Source organism: Watersipora subatra, chromosome 7, assembly GCF_963576615.1.
Source record: "Watersipora subatra chromosome 7, tzWatSuba1.1, whole genome shotgun sequence".
Classification (NCBI taxonomy): domain Eukaryota; kingdom Metazoa; phylum Bryozoa; class Gymnolaemata; order Cheilostomatida; family Watersiporidae; genus Watersipora; species Watersipora subatra.
The window spans coordinates 65588911-65609619 of record NC_088714.1 but is presented as its reverse complement, the minus strand read 5'-3'; the positions used below and the strand labels follow the sequence as shown (position 1 = coordinate 65609619).

Sequence of the window (20709 nt, the reverse complement as noted above, 5' to 3'; positions counted from 1 at the left end):
ACTAAAACTAAAATACTTCTTTCTGCACTAAAATGGTTATAAAGCAGACCGTTTTATATCTTGAGAAGTTCTGAGTAAAAACTGTGAAAGTAAGCCTGATGGTGTGCGGCACTGCCGAGTACCAGAGAAACTGCTAAGTCAGACGCTGTAGTATTATGGTCGTGGAGGTTTGACTGACTAGCATGGATGTTATCAAAGTTTTCATTAAGCATTAATGTATCAGTGGAGAAACATGTATCTTGGAAGGCCAGTACGAGGCCTTCCAATGTATCTTGGAAGGCCTCGTACTGACTTGAAATCCTGCTCGATAAATAATGATTAATGAAGCTTCTACATTACCGTTTTGCAAAGGCTTGCTGTTAGGCACTACGCTATAGGCCTATCAACTTTATATGTTGCTGATGTGTACCAACTTTCATTCATCAACCAAGTTTAGGCCCATTCACTGGCATTTTTTATATATTAGTTATGCAAGAATATGTAGCATAAAAGTTTTGACGTCGAGTGTTAGAAAAAAGTAGATGGTTGTAAAACACTAGGCATCATTTTAAAAATGTTTATATCTAAATCGTTACCTATTGTCCTTTTGTAGGTTTGGATCGGATAACACAGTTAAGGTTTTATTATCATTGTTTCCGCCATATACATTAGGACTGGACTTATGACCAGCAACATTGGAGTTACTATTTCTCTTCACCTCATTTGCTGTCGCCTGATCAGAAGCACTGGCTATAATTAGGTAAGAAAGTCATTCAGAAGCACACCTCAAGCACATTTCTTTCACAATTTTTCAGTAGAGCAACAATGAAGGCTAATCCCAACTGGAAGTTTTGGTGCATACACATTGGAAGCTAATGCCTTAAGTATTGTGAGTCCTAGGACAATCTCCCTGTTTTATAAATAATTTATTGTTTATTGTCATGTTTACTTGCACATAGCCTGCTGTTAATAGTTTCACGCTTGCTAGACTGCGATGTCGAAGAGCCCTAGTATAGAACAACAGCTTTTTTTAGGGTTGTTAATCATTGAGTTTATCTTTGCAACTGCTAGTAGTACGTGGCAGTTTTTTTGTTTTGAGCTCGCTCATATAGCAGCTACCACTCGCATTCAAAGCTTGTCTATAGTCGAAATGTAGGCTTGTGTTGAAGTCGATCATGTTTAATACTCGTAGGAATGTATTTGTATACGCATAGCTGGGCTGGCTACTGTGATAGGCTGCACTCAGCAAGTCCTAATGCAGACTATTAAAGTTGGATTTGTGTGCAGCTGGTAGTACAACCGGAAGTTGTATGCATGTAATTGAAGAGGCAGCCTCATAGAGTAATTAACCATTGCAGTGCTGCCAGCCCTTGTGAGCTAGCCATCAAAATGTCATTACTATCATTCCTATCTTCCCCTTTTCCTACCCGTCCTGGCTGGCTGTCTGTGCGATATGTGTGCAGTTGTCTTTGCCCATTTATCTGCTTTTTGCTAATCACGATGGTTTGTACTAAAATATTTGTAATAAAATGATTCAAATAGTGGCGAGTAGTCATTGACAATGTTAGCTAGTCTGGAGTAGGTTAGTCGTAGAAAATTTTTCAATAACTATCTGCCTTTTTATTGAATGAAACTTGCAGGGCTAGCAAGACAAATCCATCATTCATTTCTGTTGGCCTACCTAGCCGATAGTCTTGCAAAATTCTGCTTGAAATTTTCCATTTCGGTATACTGGTTCTAATAAGTCTTTGTGCCTCGTGAACAAAAGAAGGCGATATTTTTTTTCTAGCAGTCATTGCATTAATATTCATGGTAATATTAAGTCGTGTGAGATGTGCATACTTCCAGCTGTTGGCATACGGGCATCTCCACATTCCTGTGGATTGTAAAGTGTGCTATTCATTGAGACAGGTATACGCGGTTTGAGGTTACTAACCGCTGTAATATATGTATTACAGAAGTAGACGGTGATTTATTGCCAATATGAATAATAACTCTACCGTGTTGCTTGTAACTGGTAGTAGCTGTGGTCAACTAGGTCGTTCTTGCATCCACCCGCATTGTCCTCGCTCTCTAAGACCTGCTTACTATAAATTGTCTTATGTAAGCGCATTCAACGCATTCGCTGCTCTGTTTTGAAAGGCAAAGAAATGGAGATTGCTTGTTTATAAAATATTCACGAATTGGCCTTGAGAAGTTCAATCGAGGATTGCATTGTTGTAGTACCCACACCCTGTTCAACCGCTCCATCCAGTTAGCGAACAACGCCGCTGTGATTGCTATCAATGAAGTTTAGTCTGTGTCGAAACTGTTCAAAGTGACGACTCACAAGACTCTGAAGGCTTAAAATGTTTGAGAAAACACAAAAGCTGACAATTCTCTCTGAAAAAATAGGAGACTATAATATTAGCAATTCCGAGGTCTATCATCAGTTCAGATTGCTCTGAGATAATCTGTTGCCTTGCTGCCTGTTGATTGTTTCTGATATCGATCTAGGTCAGCAGCTACATAAATGCTCGTCATGTCTTCTCCTTATCACTTTTTTGTATTCTAGTTAGCCTTTCAGATTTTATCATCAATCTGTGCCTACAGCTAGCTAGTTTCTCTTGGCCAGTCAAATGATGATATCTGCAATGTTCGTAACGTGTTGCCCTGGCTGGTTGACAAGATCTGGGTGTGTATGCGTGTGCAATAGAGTTCATCCTAGACTTTCGTGAGGGTCAGTGAAACCAGCTAATATTGTTAAAGGTTGTACTGTTTCATTGAGGAAGTTACCACAAAATATCTCCAGCAGCAATTGTTCGACAATGAAGCTTCGTAACACAAATTTAGCCAACTCTGTCCAGTGTCTCTTGAATTGAAGCATTGAGCTATTCTCAATTCCCCAACTACAAAGCCTATTAATTGCCTAGTAATTTAGTTACAACCCGCAGTGAAAATGCTACCATCGTTTGCTTCATAGTTTTCTAGAGAGCTTTTTGGATGTCAGGATTTTCAAAAGCTCTATTGGCTGGCCTGGGTGCTACACAGTGTGTTACCACCCGCGTGATACAACACTGTTCTTCCTATTTCTGTAGTGGGATGTTAGCTTCGTAAGAGACCTTGAAAGGTGACTGCCATGTCGCCTCCCCCTGATGTCAGGCAGCGAGTGAAGGAACTTGAGGAGCTGTATATCGGGGGAGTCGTCAACTCTGACAGCCGTTCCTTCAGCATAGAAACACTCCTTGACATCCTCATAGTCCTCTATGATGAGTGCCAGGGTTCGACACTCTGTAGGGAGCGTAGTGTCACTGGCTTTGTCAACTATGGTTAGTTCAAGGACTTATACACTATAAATATACTGTATGTGTAAGGTGTTGCAGGACTTACCCATGGCACCGCGGTGTGTGAATTAAACTTAACCAATATGTTGTAAAACTAAAATTTTCATTTACAAAATTGTTGCTTGTTATGAATTTAGTCGATAGCCATAAATTATATATTACTTAATCCTCATTAGGTCTTGTTTTCAAATATGTAAACCAAACTGTCATAAAAATATGTCTTTGGATAATTATCTATGCGAAATTCTGAACATTTAAATTTTTTAATGGTTGAAGATAACAATCTGTAAATATATGATATTTTTTCCTGAAAATATGCATAGATCTGCTTTATTTAACAAAAAATGATAATAAAACAATACATAGGCCGCAGAACTCAGGACGGTGTTTTTTAGCACGTCAGCAACTTTGCTAGTTAATACGGAAGAGTGCCGTTAAGCACTGTTCCGTATTAACCGACGCTTTTTAACCCAGTGCCAAACGGAAAGTACCGTTATGCATTGTGTCGTTTTTTCTTTCACCATTAGAGGCGCACTAATCGGAGATTCCGATTGATGCTCTTTAGCGATGAAAGAAAAAACCACAGAATAGCCGCACCCTTATATAAGCCGCATTGCTCAAAACATCCGAAAAAAGAGCGGCTAATAGTCGGAAAGGTACGGCACATTTTTATTCACTAATTTCAATTAATATAGTTTGAACAGCTCCTTGACAAAAATATTCTTTCTTGTAACATATATAATAATGTTACTAGTATAAATTGTAACTGTTTATAAAATATTTCAGATGTTCACATGATCTTTTTGGTAATTAAATACTTTAAAATCCTTTTTTTAATATTTTAATTTCTGTTATGAACTTCAAGTATTTTTAAACATGGTTGTTTTTATCGTTGATATATACCATGTTTTTTTTGGCAAAATGTAGAGTTGACTATGTTTGTTACAATGTTATACTACATATTGGCTATGTGTCTCCGTCGATGTGTGTGTAGATCGGCGTGTTCGTCGATGTAGCGTAGAAGGTCATATGTGTGTAGAAGGTCATTCGTGTGTAGAAGGTCATGCGTGTGTAGAAGGTCATACGTGTGTAGAAGGTCATATGTAGCGTAGATGGTCATATGTAGTGTAGAAGGTCATATGTATGTAGACGGTTATACGTGTGTAGAAGGTCATATGTAGTGTAGAAGGTCATATATATGTGTGTGTGTGTAGCCAGCCTTATGTATGACCTGCTACAGTCGGCTTTTAATTTATTTAATTAGGAGTTTAAATTTTTGATGAGTTCGGCTCCTAGTTTAATTTTTTTCATTCATCTTTATATTGGATGAATGTTTCTAATAGCCGTTTAAAGGGAGTTTTGAATATGTTGTAAATATGGCTTTATAGAATAGTCTATTGGGAAGAAGGGATCCTCAGCTGCATATTGACACTAAATGTTACTAACACCTACTCCGTGTCTCTGGAAGTTTTTAGAAATATTAATAAATTTAGCTGTTTTGTAAAAAGTTATACGATGGTGTTGGCGACCACTTGGCTGTGCAAGTGCCAACTGCAAGTGTCGACTGCAACTGTCGACTGCAAGTGTCAACTGCAACTGTCGACTGCAAGTGTCAACTGCGTGAAAGCTTAACTATCTTGCTGTCTAATACCCAAGACAGTTTCCTAACAGGCCCAAATGCTAATTTGCAATTGTTATTCTCATCGGAAGCTTAGCCAACCTTTTAAAGTTAGAGCTAGGATTACCAGTAGTAGAAGCTTATAGACATTTTTTCAGATTTATTACTTATTTCTTAATCATTCTGGATATATTCATTTGTAGTTAGGGAAATTGATCAAAATACTTAATATTAATAATAATCACTAGAATACAGTATGTTACAAAAGTTTCATACTAGCTGCATCGCTATCTAAGATGTTTTATTAGGTAAAATTAAGAAAAGTTCTTGTCATAAAGACGGTACGGTGACTGCGGGTGTTTGTATATAGATTATAGAAATATACTATTTGTATTGTTTTACAAAAAGTTCAGAAAAAAAAGTTGTTTTTGGTTTGATAAGATCTATTTTATGAAAGCAATAGTCGAGTTATTATTAAAAAAGCTTAGATGGAATCATTGAAACTGAATATATAGACATAGAATATACTGTTTTTTACTAAAATTTAGTAATGCCAAAGGTGACTCGACGACAACCCTTAAAGAATTTTGAAATTTTTCAACTGGAAAAAAACTGAAGGAAATGCAAAATTCCATTGTGAGTAAAGTTATGACTTATAACATAGCGTTAAGATATGAAGTAACTATTCCAAAAGCTAAGAAGAGAAACACAGTGAATTGGTCATGAGAATGAACAGTATGATTAATATTTATCAAAATAGTTTCAGAAAGTTGCTTCAACTCTTACCAAGCAAATTTCTCACTTATTTTTGTGTCAAGTACAAATAGTACAACAGATTCTACACGAAAATAATGCCTACTATGTAATAACTAGTTTTTATTTAGTGGGCAGTTCTGAGTTGCACCTCTGGTCAAAGTGCCTCTAGTAGCTACTTGTATATCAGCAATCAGGGTGCTAACTCACTGGACTAGAAGAATTTAGCAGAGAGTATAACTGTATTCCATTGTCCGGTAGGTTAAAACCAAGTTGGCAATACTCACCCTAACTACATGTATAATAGCCAAGGTAATTTTTATGCGTGGCTATATAATGGAAAAATCTTGTTAAGATATAAGGTATGACACAGCCATGTGTTTATCATGGCTATATCTGCTATCAGACCTAGCAAGTATTAGTTTAGTAGCTGTTATACCTGTTATACTAATAAACATCCGTTTGCTTACAAAATCTTTTAAAAAGTGCTGACTCATTCATCCAGATATTGGTGAAACTTCATGATAATGTGCTGTTTTATAGCCAGGTATTCTACTTACAGCGAAGACAGTCGTCGAGAAAGTGAAACAGTTTCGGTTGTCACGCGATGATTTTGAGACGGTAAAGATAATCGGGAAGGGGGCATTTGGTGAGGTAGCGGTAGTACGTGCTAGAGCCACCGGTCGAATCTATGCCATGAAGATATTGAACAAGTGGGAGATGTTGAAGAGAGCTGAGGTAGGTCAGAATAGGCACCCATATTGTCGCTAGTAGCAGGATTTATTACTACTATATGTTTGTTACTACTATATGCACTACTATATGTTTATTACTACTATATGCACTACTATATGTTTATTACTGCTATTTGCACTGCTATATGTTTATTACTGCTATATGCACTACTATATGTTTATTACTACTATATGTTTATTACTACTATATGCTACTATATGTTTATTACTACTATGTGCACTACTATATGTTTATTACTACTATATGCACTACTATATGTTTATTACTACTATATGCACTACTATATGTTTATTACTACTATATGCACTACTATATGCTTATTACTACTATATGCTTATTACTACTATATGCTACTATATGTTTATTACTACTATATGCACTATATGTTTATTACTACTATATGCTATATATGCACAGGCTGAAAGGTTTAAAACTGTACGCTAAAATGAGTCGTGTCTGTCCGATGCGGAAGGTTTAGGAAAAAAATATTTCTGTCGACGAGACTGAAACTTGTGACTAACTTGATAGGTCGACACTCTACCACCTCGTAATCGTTCAGTTAGTGACCGTTCAGTTAGTGATCGTTCAGTTAGTGATCACACCTTAAGATCTCTCGGAGCAGGCTAGACTGCTAGACTGCCAGGGTATTAGTAACAATAAGAGAAATAAGAAAGATGAGAGACTACGTTTGTATGTTAGTATATACTATTAGGTGAAAACTGTCATCTCTATCTTTTTCTTGCTGTCTTATATATTTGACCGACTGTAAGACAAGCATGATCAAGATTATTAGAATATTGTTATTGTTGCTAATTATTAGAACTTTTGGAAGTTATGAGAATACTGGCTTTGAGTGAGTTTTGACAAGATATTCCTTTTCGTCATTCAATAGTGCTGTAAATGAATGTCACTGATTATGAATAACACTGATACAATACGAAAAGGTTGGTATTTGTTCCTAAATGATTTTCTGTTTGAGTTTACATAAATAACTTTTAGTAAGAGCTGACAACAGCAGTAGGTACACTATACAGTAATTGTGTAACGACGAACAACTGTACCATAATCAGGAATAGATATCTTGTATAATCGCTCTCAATCATGGGGTATGCTCAGGTAGCAGTAGTACAGGCCTTTATAAGAAGTGAGGACTGTCGACGTTATTGCTACACGTATAACTGACCATCAACTGTCATTGTTTTTATGTCTAGAGTTTTTGTTAAGTACTAATCGTGTAGCAGTTGATGAGCTGTCCATCGCTGTAGACCAATATTATATCACCATCGCAATATCGAAGTCAGTTAGTACTATACGGTTTATAACTTTTTACCGAGTGCCGCGTCGATATAAGTCTGAGCTTGTATGCGCTCCCAGTTTTACTGAATCAAAAACGTGAAAATGCAAAATTTTAAAATTATATACTGTGTAGCTTACGTGACTATTGCAGTCAACAGCAAAAATATGGATCCGCCGGCAAGAGGCCAGTCAAGCCTACTCTTTGCATGAATCGGAAGATGAAAAATTACCATGTCTTGATGTTTTTTTCATTGTTTTAAGCCAGTAAATTTAATTCTGTTGGTATATGCAGAGTCGCTTAACAGCAGTAAATTAGATTACAATGATATTTGAAGGCTTTAAACTGAGTCTGAGAACAAGAACTTGAGGATTGTACACGCATCATTTCACAGCTTTGTGGGTTTCACGTTTCTCTCTATGATGCAGTTATTCCGTTGGTTCACACAGCTACTGTTGCTGTTCAAAAGGCAATGACCGCTAGTACGTACCGACTAGGATTGCTGATGATCTCTAAAGATATAGTCTTATTATATTCTAAAGTTAATCTATTGGAAGCCCTTTTTGTATACCGGAACTATCTGTATAATGTACCTATTATAGCTGCATCATAGAGAAAAGGAAAGTTCACAGATGGAGTATTCAGCTTTATTTACCATAGAAGTATTATATCCTATGTCAGCTAGTTTGTAAATATTACAATTATGTGCTTTTAGTGGCTCAATTTTTTCATTGCGTCTTGAAGCCAAGATGCTCTCACGAGGTCTGATTATTTGGCTAGAATTTGGTTTAAATTAGAAAATTTTGCACTCTTTTATCATGTTTTATTGTCCTTCCACAATCTTTTATCTTTTAATCGATCGTAAGACTGACAGGTTCAACTTTATCATGTAGAGCATTGTTGTACATGAACTTAGGCTATATTCGTTCGTAGCAGTGGTCTCATATGCTGTCCCAGTACTTTATCATGTAGAGCATTGTTGTACATGAACTTAGGCTATATTCGTTCTTAGCAGTGGTCTCATATGCTGTCCCAGTACTTTATCATGTAGAGCATTGTTGTACATGAACTTAGGTTATATTCGTTCGTAGCAGTGGTCTCATATGCTGTCCCAGTACTTTATCATGTAGAGCATTGTTGTACATGAACTTAGGTTATATTCGTCCGTAGCAGTGGTTTCATATGCAGTCCCAGTACTTTGGGATCAACTCTCAGTTTAGATAGCGGCAACTTAGTTGATCATCTAACTTGTTGCTTTTACCCTCTTGATAGGTAATATTTTACCCTCTTGATAGGTAATATTTTACCCTCTTGATAGGTAATATTTTACCCTCTTGATAGGTAATATTTTACCCTCTTGATAGGTAATATTTTACCCTCTTGATAGGTAATATTTTACCCTCTTGATAGGTAATATTTTACCCTCTTGATAGGTAATATTTTACCCTCTTGATAGGTAATATTTTACCCTCTTGATAGGTAATATTTTACCCTCTTGATAGGTAATATTTTACCCTCTTGATAGGTAATATTTTACCCTCTTGATAGGTAATATTTTACCCTCTTGATAGGTAATATTTTGGGAAGTATTTTAAGAGGCAGAGGATAGTTGCTTGCTTTTTGCACATTGGCAATAAAGTCATTTGGTTGTTGAAGAATGCAAAAAAGTTGATAGGACCTGAGATTTAGTTGGAGATCTGTCTGTGTCTGATGTGTACATGTTAGACTCTGATGTGTACATGTTAGACTCTGATGTGAACATGTTAGACTCTGATGTGTACATGTTAGACTCTGATGTGTACATGTTAGACTCTGATGTGTACATGTTAGACTCTGATGTGTACATGTTAGACTCTGATGTGTACATGTTAGACTCGGATGTGTACATGTTAGACTCGGATGCGTACATGTTAGACTCGGATGTGTACATGTTAGACTCGGATGTGTACATGTTAGACTCTGATGTGTGCATGTTATACTCTGATGTGTGCATGTTATACTCTGATGGGTACATGTTAGACTCTGATGGGTACATGTTAGACTCTGATGGGTACATGTTAGACTCTGATGTGTACATGTTAGACTCTGATGTGTACATGTTAGACTCTGATGTGTACATGTTAGACTCTGATGTGTACATGTTAGACTGATGTGTACACATTAGATTCTGATGTGTACACATTATACTCTGATGTGTACACATTAGACTCTGATGTGTACATGTTAGACTCTGATGTGTACGCGTTAGACTTTGATATGTACACGTTAGACTTTGATGTGTACATGTTTGACTTTGATGTGTACATGTTTGACTTTGATGTGTACACGTTTGACTTTGATGTGTACACGTTAGACTTTGATTTGTACATGTTAGACTTTGATTTGTACATGTTAGACTCTGATGAGTACATGTTAGAGAAGATCTGCTACTCTTCATGCATGTTGTTGCCACATCACCTCTACTATGTGTTTGATAGCTTATCAGATGTAGAAGTCTTTATCGCTTATCAGACGATCTACTGGATAAATTAGACTAGCTTTTTGGCCTCACATAGAGAATCAATTTATCTGGATGTTGATTTCAATCTAAATATCATTGGTGACCTGTTATATCATGCCACTTCACGCGTGAGGGCGTGGGCTCGGTGTCATGTTGCAATGATGAGCTTTGTCTTGAATTATAGTTAATAATAACTGGGCCTGCTAGATTCACACACCGCTAATCCTTCGTCTCCCTATCAGCTTTAACCTCTCTCCTCCCTCTTAAGCTCAAATGATCACCTCGCTGTTTGGGCAATGCCTTTACCATTCTAACTGTCAAAGTATCCTGTCATTGTGGATTATGCAAGAGCTGGTGGCTAGAAATTCTATATTAATCTCAATGATTGGATGGAGTCTCGAGTCGCGGCATGATATATATTGATGGTAATCCTCTGGAAGACTGGTTGTCGTGGCATTTCAGTTTGATGCACGGCTTCTCGCTTGCCGCGTTTCCGTCGGAACTGCTTGGCTCGGTTTTCAAATGCTAACTTATAAACAAACTGATTTACATGATATTAGATCTGTGTTACCATAAGCTGGCTAAATGTACTTAGCAAAATTATATCTACTCTCTTCATGTGTATGTGAATGAAACAGTAGCACAGATTCTTTAGCTAGAATTGTCAACACTCCTTTTGATTTACATGGAAAATCAAAGGTCTACTTGTTTGAATGCTTTCTATGCTACTAGCTCCTTAAGACTGGTTTACACTATATCACCGTTTGTCAGCGTTTTCCTTTTGGCGTTCATCGTCGATTATGTGAACCGTGAACTGATGGCATCGACGAAGCAAAGCGGATGCGTCGGGAAAGTTTGTAGCTGTCAAACCTACCCGATATTTCGCCGAGCATCGACGACCGCCTTTCAAATATAAACCTTTTCGGCGATGGTAACTTGCGGATAGTGTGATTTATTCAGTCGCTGCGAGACTAGTATTTAATTCCATCACGCGAAAGCAAAATGGTTTCTTCGTAAAAATTTAAAAAGAGCAATGGGAACACTACGTCACGGAGTATTTGCTGATACAAACAGGATAGGTTTGTGATAGCGTGAACAACGTTATCATCGACGATCACCAAAGTATTGTGGCATCAACGCTGAGATACGGCGATATAGTGTGAACCAGTTTTTATTCTAATGAGCGGAAACAGCAACCCCTTGTATCACTGCGTTTCCTTTGTGTGGATTTGGAATTGTGTGCACTCGCTGAGTTACCGTGGATAAGCGGTTCAACAGACATTCACATGTTGTGGATTAATGCCAGCGCTTTGTTAAAAAAGATAAGGAATTTTATGTCAGAGGTCTTAGCGGTGCAGTCGGAACTGTTATATTGAAATAAGAATGCCTGATGTTTGGAAAATGTTTAAAAGGGAATGGCTTGGAATAGTGTCGTTTCTATCTTTCGCAGGCATGAAATGTTCAATAAAAATTTACGAGTAGAAAACTTTCCCGACGTGTTCCCATTGCTTCGTCGATGCCATCGGTTCACGGTTGACTTGCGCGTTTTACCGTTTCCATCCTGCAGATAATGTAAACTTGCTGAATAACTTGCATCATGGAAACATCCGGTATGTTGCTAGCAGTATCATTAATAACAAAAAGGAAAGCTGCGTGTCCATAACCTTAGTCCATAATGAAAGGATTTCCGGGTAGATATCTAGTTTATAACATGCAATTGATGAGCATGGTGGCGAGATGATGCCATAAAACTCATTCTAATCATTTTGAAACATACTTGAGTTACTATTGGCAGTTTTTGTGGGTTTATTTGTGTAAAATATTGTTAAATCCTGATAAAAAGATATTATACCGATGATGTTCAGTCTAATATTAGTAAAGTATCTACTTCTGCCTTCATATAGTGAGCACTGCTCACTTCCTGAAGCACTCCCTACGCATTCTTACAATTCTGTATATCATCACACTTTTCATGAAATTCACCAGTCCGTAAACATACACTTCATGGGTAAGGATGCAAAGATGCAAACTGTATACTTACTCCATTACAAACTTTTTGTTCATACAGAAATGTTGAGTTTTGTTACTAGTGTGCAATTATAGTAGTCGAGGGATCATCAGGGCACAACATTATAGCTCTCTAAATGTTTGTGTCAGAATACCGATTTGTAGTACAGAATATGTTGGATAAACTAATGACAATAAACAGAGAACTCGAGTCTACTTCAGCAGAAGATGGACGCGCGTTACAATGAACTTGTGTTAGGTAGCCTTCAATTTGGTAAAAGTGTTGAGGTCTTAATTTTGTTAAAAAACTGGTAATCTGAAGGCGAATATTCTCCTGGTACATTTTCATTGTCTTGTTTATTCTTTTGCGCTGATCTCTCGCTATTGTCCTTACCATGTTATTAAATAGACTTCCCTTATATCAACATTTATCTTAAAGTGTGTATAGAGTGTGTGTTGTTCCTTCTAGTTAGTGCTTTGTGTAGAATAGAGCTTGTTCGTCGAAGCCACTAGTATCAGTCAACCGACACAAAGACCTAGAACTTCCTCAAAGCCATCACAAGGAAAAATTCACAAAATACTGAAACATCGAAGAAAGGCTATATTACAGCGATTTGTGATATTTCTACCTTTAATTGCTCTCAGATGGATGTTTTAATGCGTTTGACACAAACTGTTCTCTTCGAGCAGCGTGTAAGAGCTTGTCATGGGCTCTTATTTCATATCCCAAAACATCTATTGCGATATGCCTTGCTTAGTGCGTGATACAAGATATTCCTATCATTGCAAGCTGCTTTTAGGTGCTAGACTACCAAAGTGTTAGCTCCAAGGTTAATTATTAATCTAATTTACTTGCAATTTAAATAAGCATAGTGTTAGCTCTAGATCTCTCTGAATCTTTACATCAGCTTGGAGAGTCTGGAGTATAGTGAAAGGGATGTAGGAGTAGATATTTTACAGCCAAACAAACACATCATAAAAGTGCTTGTAGGTTATAGCTGCGTTTAATTTGATTATATGAAATTATATAGCCAATCATAACTTCATATAGCATGTACATCTGTCGATAGAAAGCTGTTGACAACTGTATTAGTACATAGCGTATCCCAGTCAATTGATATGCTATAGTGATTTCTGGCATAATCAATGACCGGAAATTCACTAGTCATTACTATATCCGGTGTTTCTATTTATAACACAATTGTCTGATCTAAACATGTATTGATTGTTTTTCTCAGATTTCCTATGTGGGGCATTTTTAACGGGTGTGTTTGCGAAATAACTACACCAACAACTGCATTTGATATACAGCGGTACCTCAACTTACAAAATTTAATCATTTTAAAAATTGTTTCATAGCATGAAAATATCTAAAATAGAAATTACAAAAATGTATCAAAACTTGTACCAAATGCATGTTAAAATTGAATTACTGCAGTTTTAATGTAAAAAATGAATGACGATTAACACACACGAAGTTGCAATGAACAGTAACAAAGGCTGATGAATAGCTAGTATGTAGCTAGCATGAGACTAGGTTTCGCTGATTTTCGCTGGCCAATGGGAAAACAAAGAGAATTCATTGTATACGGTTTCAACGCCAACAGAAACACTGTCCGCAAATTGTTCATGGTATTTATTGTTTTGTGATAGGCGCTAATCTTCGACACGATCAGGTCGATCTTTTTATGAGCAATGGTTTATTGACGATCGATCGGTCACAATGTAACTATCTATTTGTTTTTACCTAATTTATGTTGGTCGTTCCATTTTATCAATCTTCTGTCTCAATATTTGGTTGATCAAATTTGTTTGATGGATACTCGCTAGTGTTGGGCCGGTATTGGGTTATCCGCTCTTACCGATACCGAGGGATTCTCGGTATCCGAGGAAATCAATCATTTTCGGTGTCAGCTAGGTATCCGCGGCCGGTTTGATATGATCGGTATTTATCCGTAAAAGCCTACCGGTAAATGGTTATACGGATATCCGGAGAGATTTTTAAATGAGAACATGCTAATGCTTCATGACGAACATGCTAATCTCAGCACGCATTAGCGAACAAATTCAACGAAAATTTCCACGCTTACTGTATCCACTATTATATTACATTACATTGATAATGCCACCAGCCTCGAAGGTTTGGGAGTTCTACACAGATGGGAGAACGTATGAAGACTCTAACGGGACTGGACTCTAATTGGACTGCGTATAATTATGTGATTACATTACCTGATTACAATATGTGATAGTAAGATTTTTTAAAACTGTTTCAGTATATTTAACAAAGAGAGCCCCTTGCCATTATCTATCTGTTCTTTATTATACATAACGTTTGTATCAATAACTATATTTTTTAATAGATTAAACAATAAAAACATCTATCATGAAAATTATATTTCCATCTTTCTTTTCCTTTTTGGCTTTCTAAAACAAGGAGTCTCTTTGCCCTAACAATATACTGCTGACTAAAGAATGTTTTTTTGCACAGGCTACTTTTTGCACAACGATAAAAATTGTTCGAGACAGTTATGATTTAAAGTTTAAACCATTTAAAGACACACTGATAACCACATACCAAACAATAGTACCGACTATACCGAACTTTCTTAGTTGGCAAAGGATACCGAAGATGGTAAATACCGAGGATATCAATACCAGGAAAACCGATAAAAATGTGCAAGGATATTCGATCCGGCACTAAATTAGATACCGGCCCAACACTAATACTCGCTAACTAGAATATTCACTCAGTTTGTATGTTTAGTTGACAATTTAGCCACTGAACTATATACGAGGCAGTCGCACTTACAGATTTATCAGCGGTTGCCAAGCTACTATTGAGAATTGTAGTAAAGACACCTTAGTTTGAGATTGTCCTGTGGTCTGTTATTCAGTTTTTTGTTAATGTAAATGGTGAAATTTGGACCAGTTTATGCTTTCAGACTGAGTGGAATAGATCTTCCTGTAACATCGGTTAGTACTTCTGACTCCAGAGTTTTCGTTGTGCGGTGACCGTGCTCTGCTAGATTTGGCAATGTGCCCATTAATAGACTTTTTATTACTATGTAACAACTATTACAAGGGCAGCACTGGGGTGTCGAGACTAGCTGCAGCATATCTAGAATATATTTGGGTGAAATTCTATTGCATTTAGTTTGAAAGTTTTAAGACTAAGTTATATTTTCCAAAATTGGAAAGTTGATCAGATTATTCACACTCCATGCTGGTACGTAGTGTTATATTTCTGATTACAACAATTTTATTGTGCAGTAAAATGGATTAACATTTTTGGTAGCATGAATATTGTGCAATAAAAACTTAATATTTGGAGTTCGTCATCTGTTCCGATACTTTCTTCGTATCGCCAAAACGTTGCATGTTAGAATAGATGTTTTTATAGCAATAATTTACTTTGTTTGATACGTTCTAATGTATCAAAAACGATAGCACTGAAAATACTGGAAGTAATTACATGTTATATCATTAAACGATTATGTGAGATCTAACTGTGCAAAATAAATTTGTAATTTTGAAATTACATGTAAAACATGATAATCAAATCGGCCGATTTGTATTTTTATGGCTACTTCAGTTCAGAGACACCTGATCCGAAGTGTGTATAGACTGATAGAAAACACCACGAAACTTACTCGACTCACTATAGATACAGTTTAAATTAACGTGACATGTGTACGGTTTATTACGGCGGTTACATTTTAATTTTTACCAGCTTCTTTACTTTCTGGTTACCTGCTTCTTTTGTACTATTCTGGTTGTCATATGTTGGAAGTGACTTTCTATAATGAGACAGGTATCAATGTTGGCATCACCAGTTGAACAATTCATATCAAGCTATAATAGCTCTTTAAAATGTTGGTAACGCGAGGTTCAATAATAAACATTGATATGCATTGATACGGATAAGGAAGTTTTTTTGTTGGATGGAACAGGTTGTTAGTAGTGGTGATCAATTGGTTGTTGGTAGTGGCGATCGGTTGTTAGTAGTGGTGGCCGATTAGTTGTTAGTAGTGGTGATCGGTTGGTTGTTGGTAGTGATGATCGATTGGTTGTTAGTAGTGGTGATCGATTGTTGTTAGTAGTGGTGATCAATTGTTGTTAGTAGTGGTGATCAATTGTTGTTAGTAGTGATGATCGATTGGTTGTTAGTAGTGGTGATCGATTGTTGTTAGTAGTGGTGATCAATTGTTGTTAGTAGTGGTGATCAATTGTTGTTAGTAGTGATGATCGATTGGTTGTTAGTAGTGATGATCGATTGGTTGTTAGTAGTGGTGATCAATTGTTGTTAGTAGTGATGATCGATTGGTTGTTGGTAGTGATGATCGATTGGTTGTTAGTAGTGGTGATCGATTGTTGTTAGTAGTGGTGATCAATTGTTGTTAGTAGTGGTGATCAATTGTTGTTAGTAGTGATGATCGATTGGTTGTTAGTAGTGATGATCGATTGGTTGTTAGTAGTGGTGATCAATTGTTGTTAGTAGTGATGATCGATTGGTTGTTAGTAGTGATGATCGATTGGTTGTTAGTAGTGATGATCAATTGTTGTTAGTAGTGGTGATCAATTGGTTGTTGGTAGTGGCGATCGGTTGTTAGTAGTGGTGGCCGATTAGTTGTTAGTAGTGGTGATCGGTTGGTTGTTGGTAGTGATGATCGATTGGTTGTTAGTAGTGGTGATCGATTGTTGTTAGTAGTGGTGATCAATTGTTGTTAGTAGTGGTGATCAATTGTTGTTAGTAGTGGTGATCAATTGTTGTTAGTAGTGATGATCGATTGGTTGTTAGTAGTGATGATCGATTAGTTGTTAGTAGTGGTGATCAATTGTTGTTAGTAGTGATGATCGATTGGTTGTTAGTAATGATGATCGATTGGTTGTTAGTAGTGGTGATCAATTGTTGTTAGTAGTGATGATCGATTGGTTGTTAGTAGTGGTGATCAATTGTTGTTAGTAGTGATGATCGATTGGTTGTTGGTAGTGGTGATCAATTGTTGTTAGTAGTGATGATCGATTGGTTGTTAGTAGTGGTGATCAATTGTTGTTAGTAGTGGTGATCAATTGTTGTTAGTAGTGATGATCGATTGGTTGTTAGTAGTGATGATCGATTGGTTGTTAGTAGTGGTGATCAATTGTTGTTAGTAGTGATGATCGATTGGTTGTTAGTAGTGGTGATCAATTGTTGTTAGTAGTGATGATCGATTGGTTGTAATGTAACAGACAATTGAAGGTAATTAAATCTGATTGATGGTGAGAAAGGATTATAGAAACATTCTGATCGCTTGAAAATATTTCCTTTTATTTACTTCTTGGTTTTATTAAAGATTATTTTTTCTGACAACGACCTTTTCATAGGGTCTAGGGATAGGTAGGTCTACTGAATGTTAGCAATTGTAACACGGGATAAAAGTTAAAAATGGAATAGTCTACACCATTATCATACACTTTGTTTCATCTGGAAATTTCTATTTTAGCTCAACTTTAGTTCAACTACACCTTAAGAGGTTATCAGCTCCAAAGTGTACATTTAACCCGCCCGTATACCTGATGGCTGATGCATTGTACGATATTTGGCTGTGAAACAAAGATGCCTTACCTATTGATGATTTTAGGAGTTAAATTTTAGGAGTTAAATTTTAACTAAGTAATGTTTTTGCTGCTGACCATAAAGGGAAGCAGGTGAAATGCTCTCTGCTTGTATGGCTGTTCAGCTCATAAGCAGGTTAAAAGGTAATATATGCTGTTGCAGACGGCATGCTTCATGGAAGAGAGGGATGTGCTCGTTTTTGGTGACCGGCGTTGGATCACCAACCTTCATTATGCCTACCAAGATGAAAACTATCTGGTAAGATGTGCTCTTCTACTTCCTCGTTTTCTCCTCTGTACAATCATTCCCTTCCTCCATCTTTTATCTCCTACCTCCATTTTTCTTAATTGCGGTCAAATTTGTGTTACAGTAAACCCTTACAATAACCTCTGTACAATGGACCCTCGCCATACAACATTAATTTCTTCCAGTGTTAGTATCGCAAGGCACAAATGTCGTATAGAGAGGTATAGAAACTAGAGATGCCCTGATTCTAAATTCACCAGCTGATTCAGATACCGATCCGATATACCGATTCTTATTGAAAAATAATCCGATTTAGATACCGATTCAGATATTTTGTGTTGCGTAGATAATTGTTCATTTTATTATAGAAAATGTAAATATTAATATGTTTATTTGTTTGTATTTATTTATGAAAAAAGAGATATATATTTACGTACTGCCATACCGTGCACATAGTAACAATACAGTCCATGTTTCTTGTAACTTGTAAGTAATTTGTTTTTTGAATTAATAAAAGTAATTGCTGTTTTTGTCAACAAAAACAACAACAACGTAAGCAGCACCTGTGAAAGAACAGCGTTGTTTAATTTATTGTAAGACTTGCAATAGTTTACTCACAAGAACTAGCTCATCAAATGATCTGTAGGACCATAATTATTTAGACAAACTTCAAAAGGTAATGTGTAAACAAATAAAATTAAAAAAAAGAAACAAATTACATTCACAAAGCAAGCGAGAACAACCTAACAAACAAGCTAAGTATCGTCAGGATCATGGATCAAGAAAGCGATAGATAACTCTATGCATTGGCTGCTCAAATTACTTTCGTAATGCTAGTTAATTGAAATATTACACTGCATTCTTGTTTCCTTTGTTATCTTGTTCGTGGTTGGCTGCAATAAATCCCATTACTATAATTGGGAAATACCACATTTTGTGATCACGTCCTAACTAAAGCAAAAACGTTCCTAAGCTGTGTTGATGTTGATCAGGCTATCGACGTGAAATAAATAGTGTTACAGGCCCAGAATTCATTATTTAAGAGTAAGGAACTTGCAACTGGTGATCTATATTGGTGTAGCAGGTTAAAATGCTGTTTTCTGCTAAATAGTTAATCTGTAAAAAGTATCTGAAGTTTCAGATTTTTCAAGAAAAGATCGGCCGATTCAGATACTTAATGCCCATATCGGCACCGATACCGATTCCGATACCAAAATCGGGGCAACTCTAATAGAAACCCATAGTAATTATCTAATGCAGACACCTCTGATAAAAGCATCGACATTTTATATACGTACTGTACATATTAAAAATTAGTCACAAAATAGTATGTTAACCTTGGTAACTATATTTACCTTCAGCAACTTCAGTTTATTTAGTGGTGATGATCTGCTATAAAATGTAACATTACAATGTACTATGTGCAGTACGTACCGTAGGGAGTTCTTACCTTCGAGGCAGACGTACTACATAAACATTGAATTTAACTTAAATTCAAGTACGGTATGTATTTGGTATGTATTTTGCTTAAACTAAACTTTAATTCGTCGTCATCGTCTAAAATTTTATGACTTGTCTGTTTTCGTTTTCACTATAACGTATAACGATTAATGCTGAACTGAGACAGAGCGAGCACCATATATCTTTTATGCGTTGTGAGAAGGATTTCGGCGAATAGCATATCGGCATCTTCGTTAATCCGACATATCTAGCAGACCGACTGTCAAATTTGAATTTTAAAATAAAAATTTCGATAAAAATTTCATATGGCAGGGGTGAAAACACATCGTGTTCCACATGTTGAGCTGAAAAAAACCGTATAACAGGGTAATCGTAACCTGGGGGTCGACCATACTCATATGACCATACTCATAGCATGACCCTTCTCTCCGCCCCAACTCTTATTCTCACATGAGTGAGATCAGCCGTAGCTTGTAAGCCACAAGCCAGTTTGTGTCAAAAGATATACATGTAGTGAGATAGTTGGTTCAGCTGTTGCTTTACCTACAAACAATATTTTGCGCTCTCTTGCTTCGTTCATCTTTTTGTCAGCTAGGAAATGATCATGGTGGTGGACCGTGTGGCTAAAAGAGTTCCTGCGAATAACCTTCATCGTCACCGATCTGGGTTTAAGATGCCTGGAGACAACTGCTCGCTTTTGTGTTATTCCGAACTATTGTTGAATTTATGTTGACTCCATCCCTTCCCTCTTCTCGTGTCAAATAGGATATAAATGCGTTTATCAGAAAACCTTCGACGCGCTGAGAGTGTGAAGAGCGAGATATAAAGTATAAAGGGGATGGCTATAATGTGATGCAGCAAATGTTGTCTATAATTATATAGTTTCTACAGCGGCTGACTCTTCAACTATACTTTCAGTATCTGCTCATGGACTACTATGTGGGAGGGGACCTGCTGACCTTGCTCAGTAAGTTTGATGACAGGCTCCCTGAAGCTATGTGTGTCTTCTACATCGCGGAGATGGTCTGTGCAATCGACTCGTTACACAAGCTGAGATACGTACATCGAGACATCAAAGTATGTATTTTCGTTGTTTCTGACTATTGGCTTAACTAGTATCCCTCGCGTGTACGACTGAGCAACGTTGACAACTGTTCATTAATTCCTTTAGTG

The 20709-nt window shown here is 36.7% G+C and overlaps 1 protein-coding gene across 1 annotated transcript in view; it reads left to right on the top strand.

Moving 5' to 3' along the window:
* The first annotated feature begins 2600 nt into the window (after positions 1–2600).
* LOC137400249 (serine/threonine-protein kinase MRCK alpha-like) overlaps positions 2601–20709 on the top strand; it is a 51808-nt gene continuing 33699 nt past the window's right edge. Inside the window, exons 1-5 of the mRNA XM_068086577.1 lie at positions 2601–2614; positions 3121–3287; positions 6236–6411; positions 17992–18087; positions 20455–20613. Of these exons, the coding sequence (XP_067942678.1) occupies positions 2601–2614; positions 3121–3287; positions 6236–6411; positions 17992–18087; positions 20455–20613 (612 nt within the window). The remainder of the gene's footprint in view (positions 2615–3120; positions 3288–6235; positions 6412–17991; positions 18088–20454; positions 20614–20709) is intronic.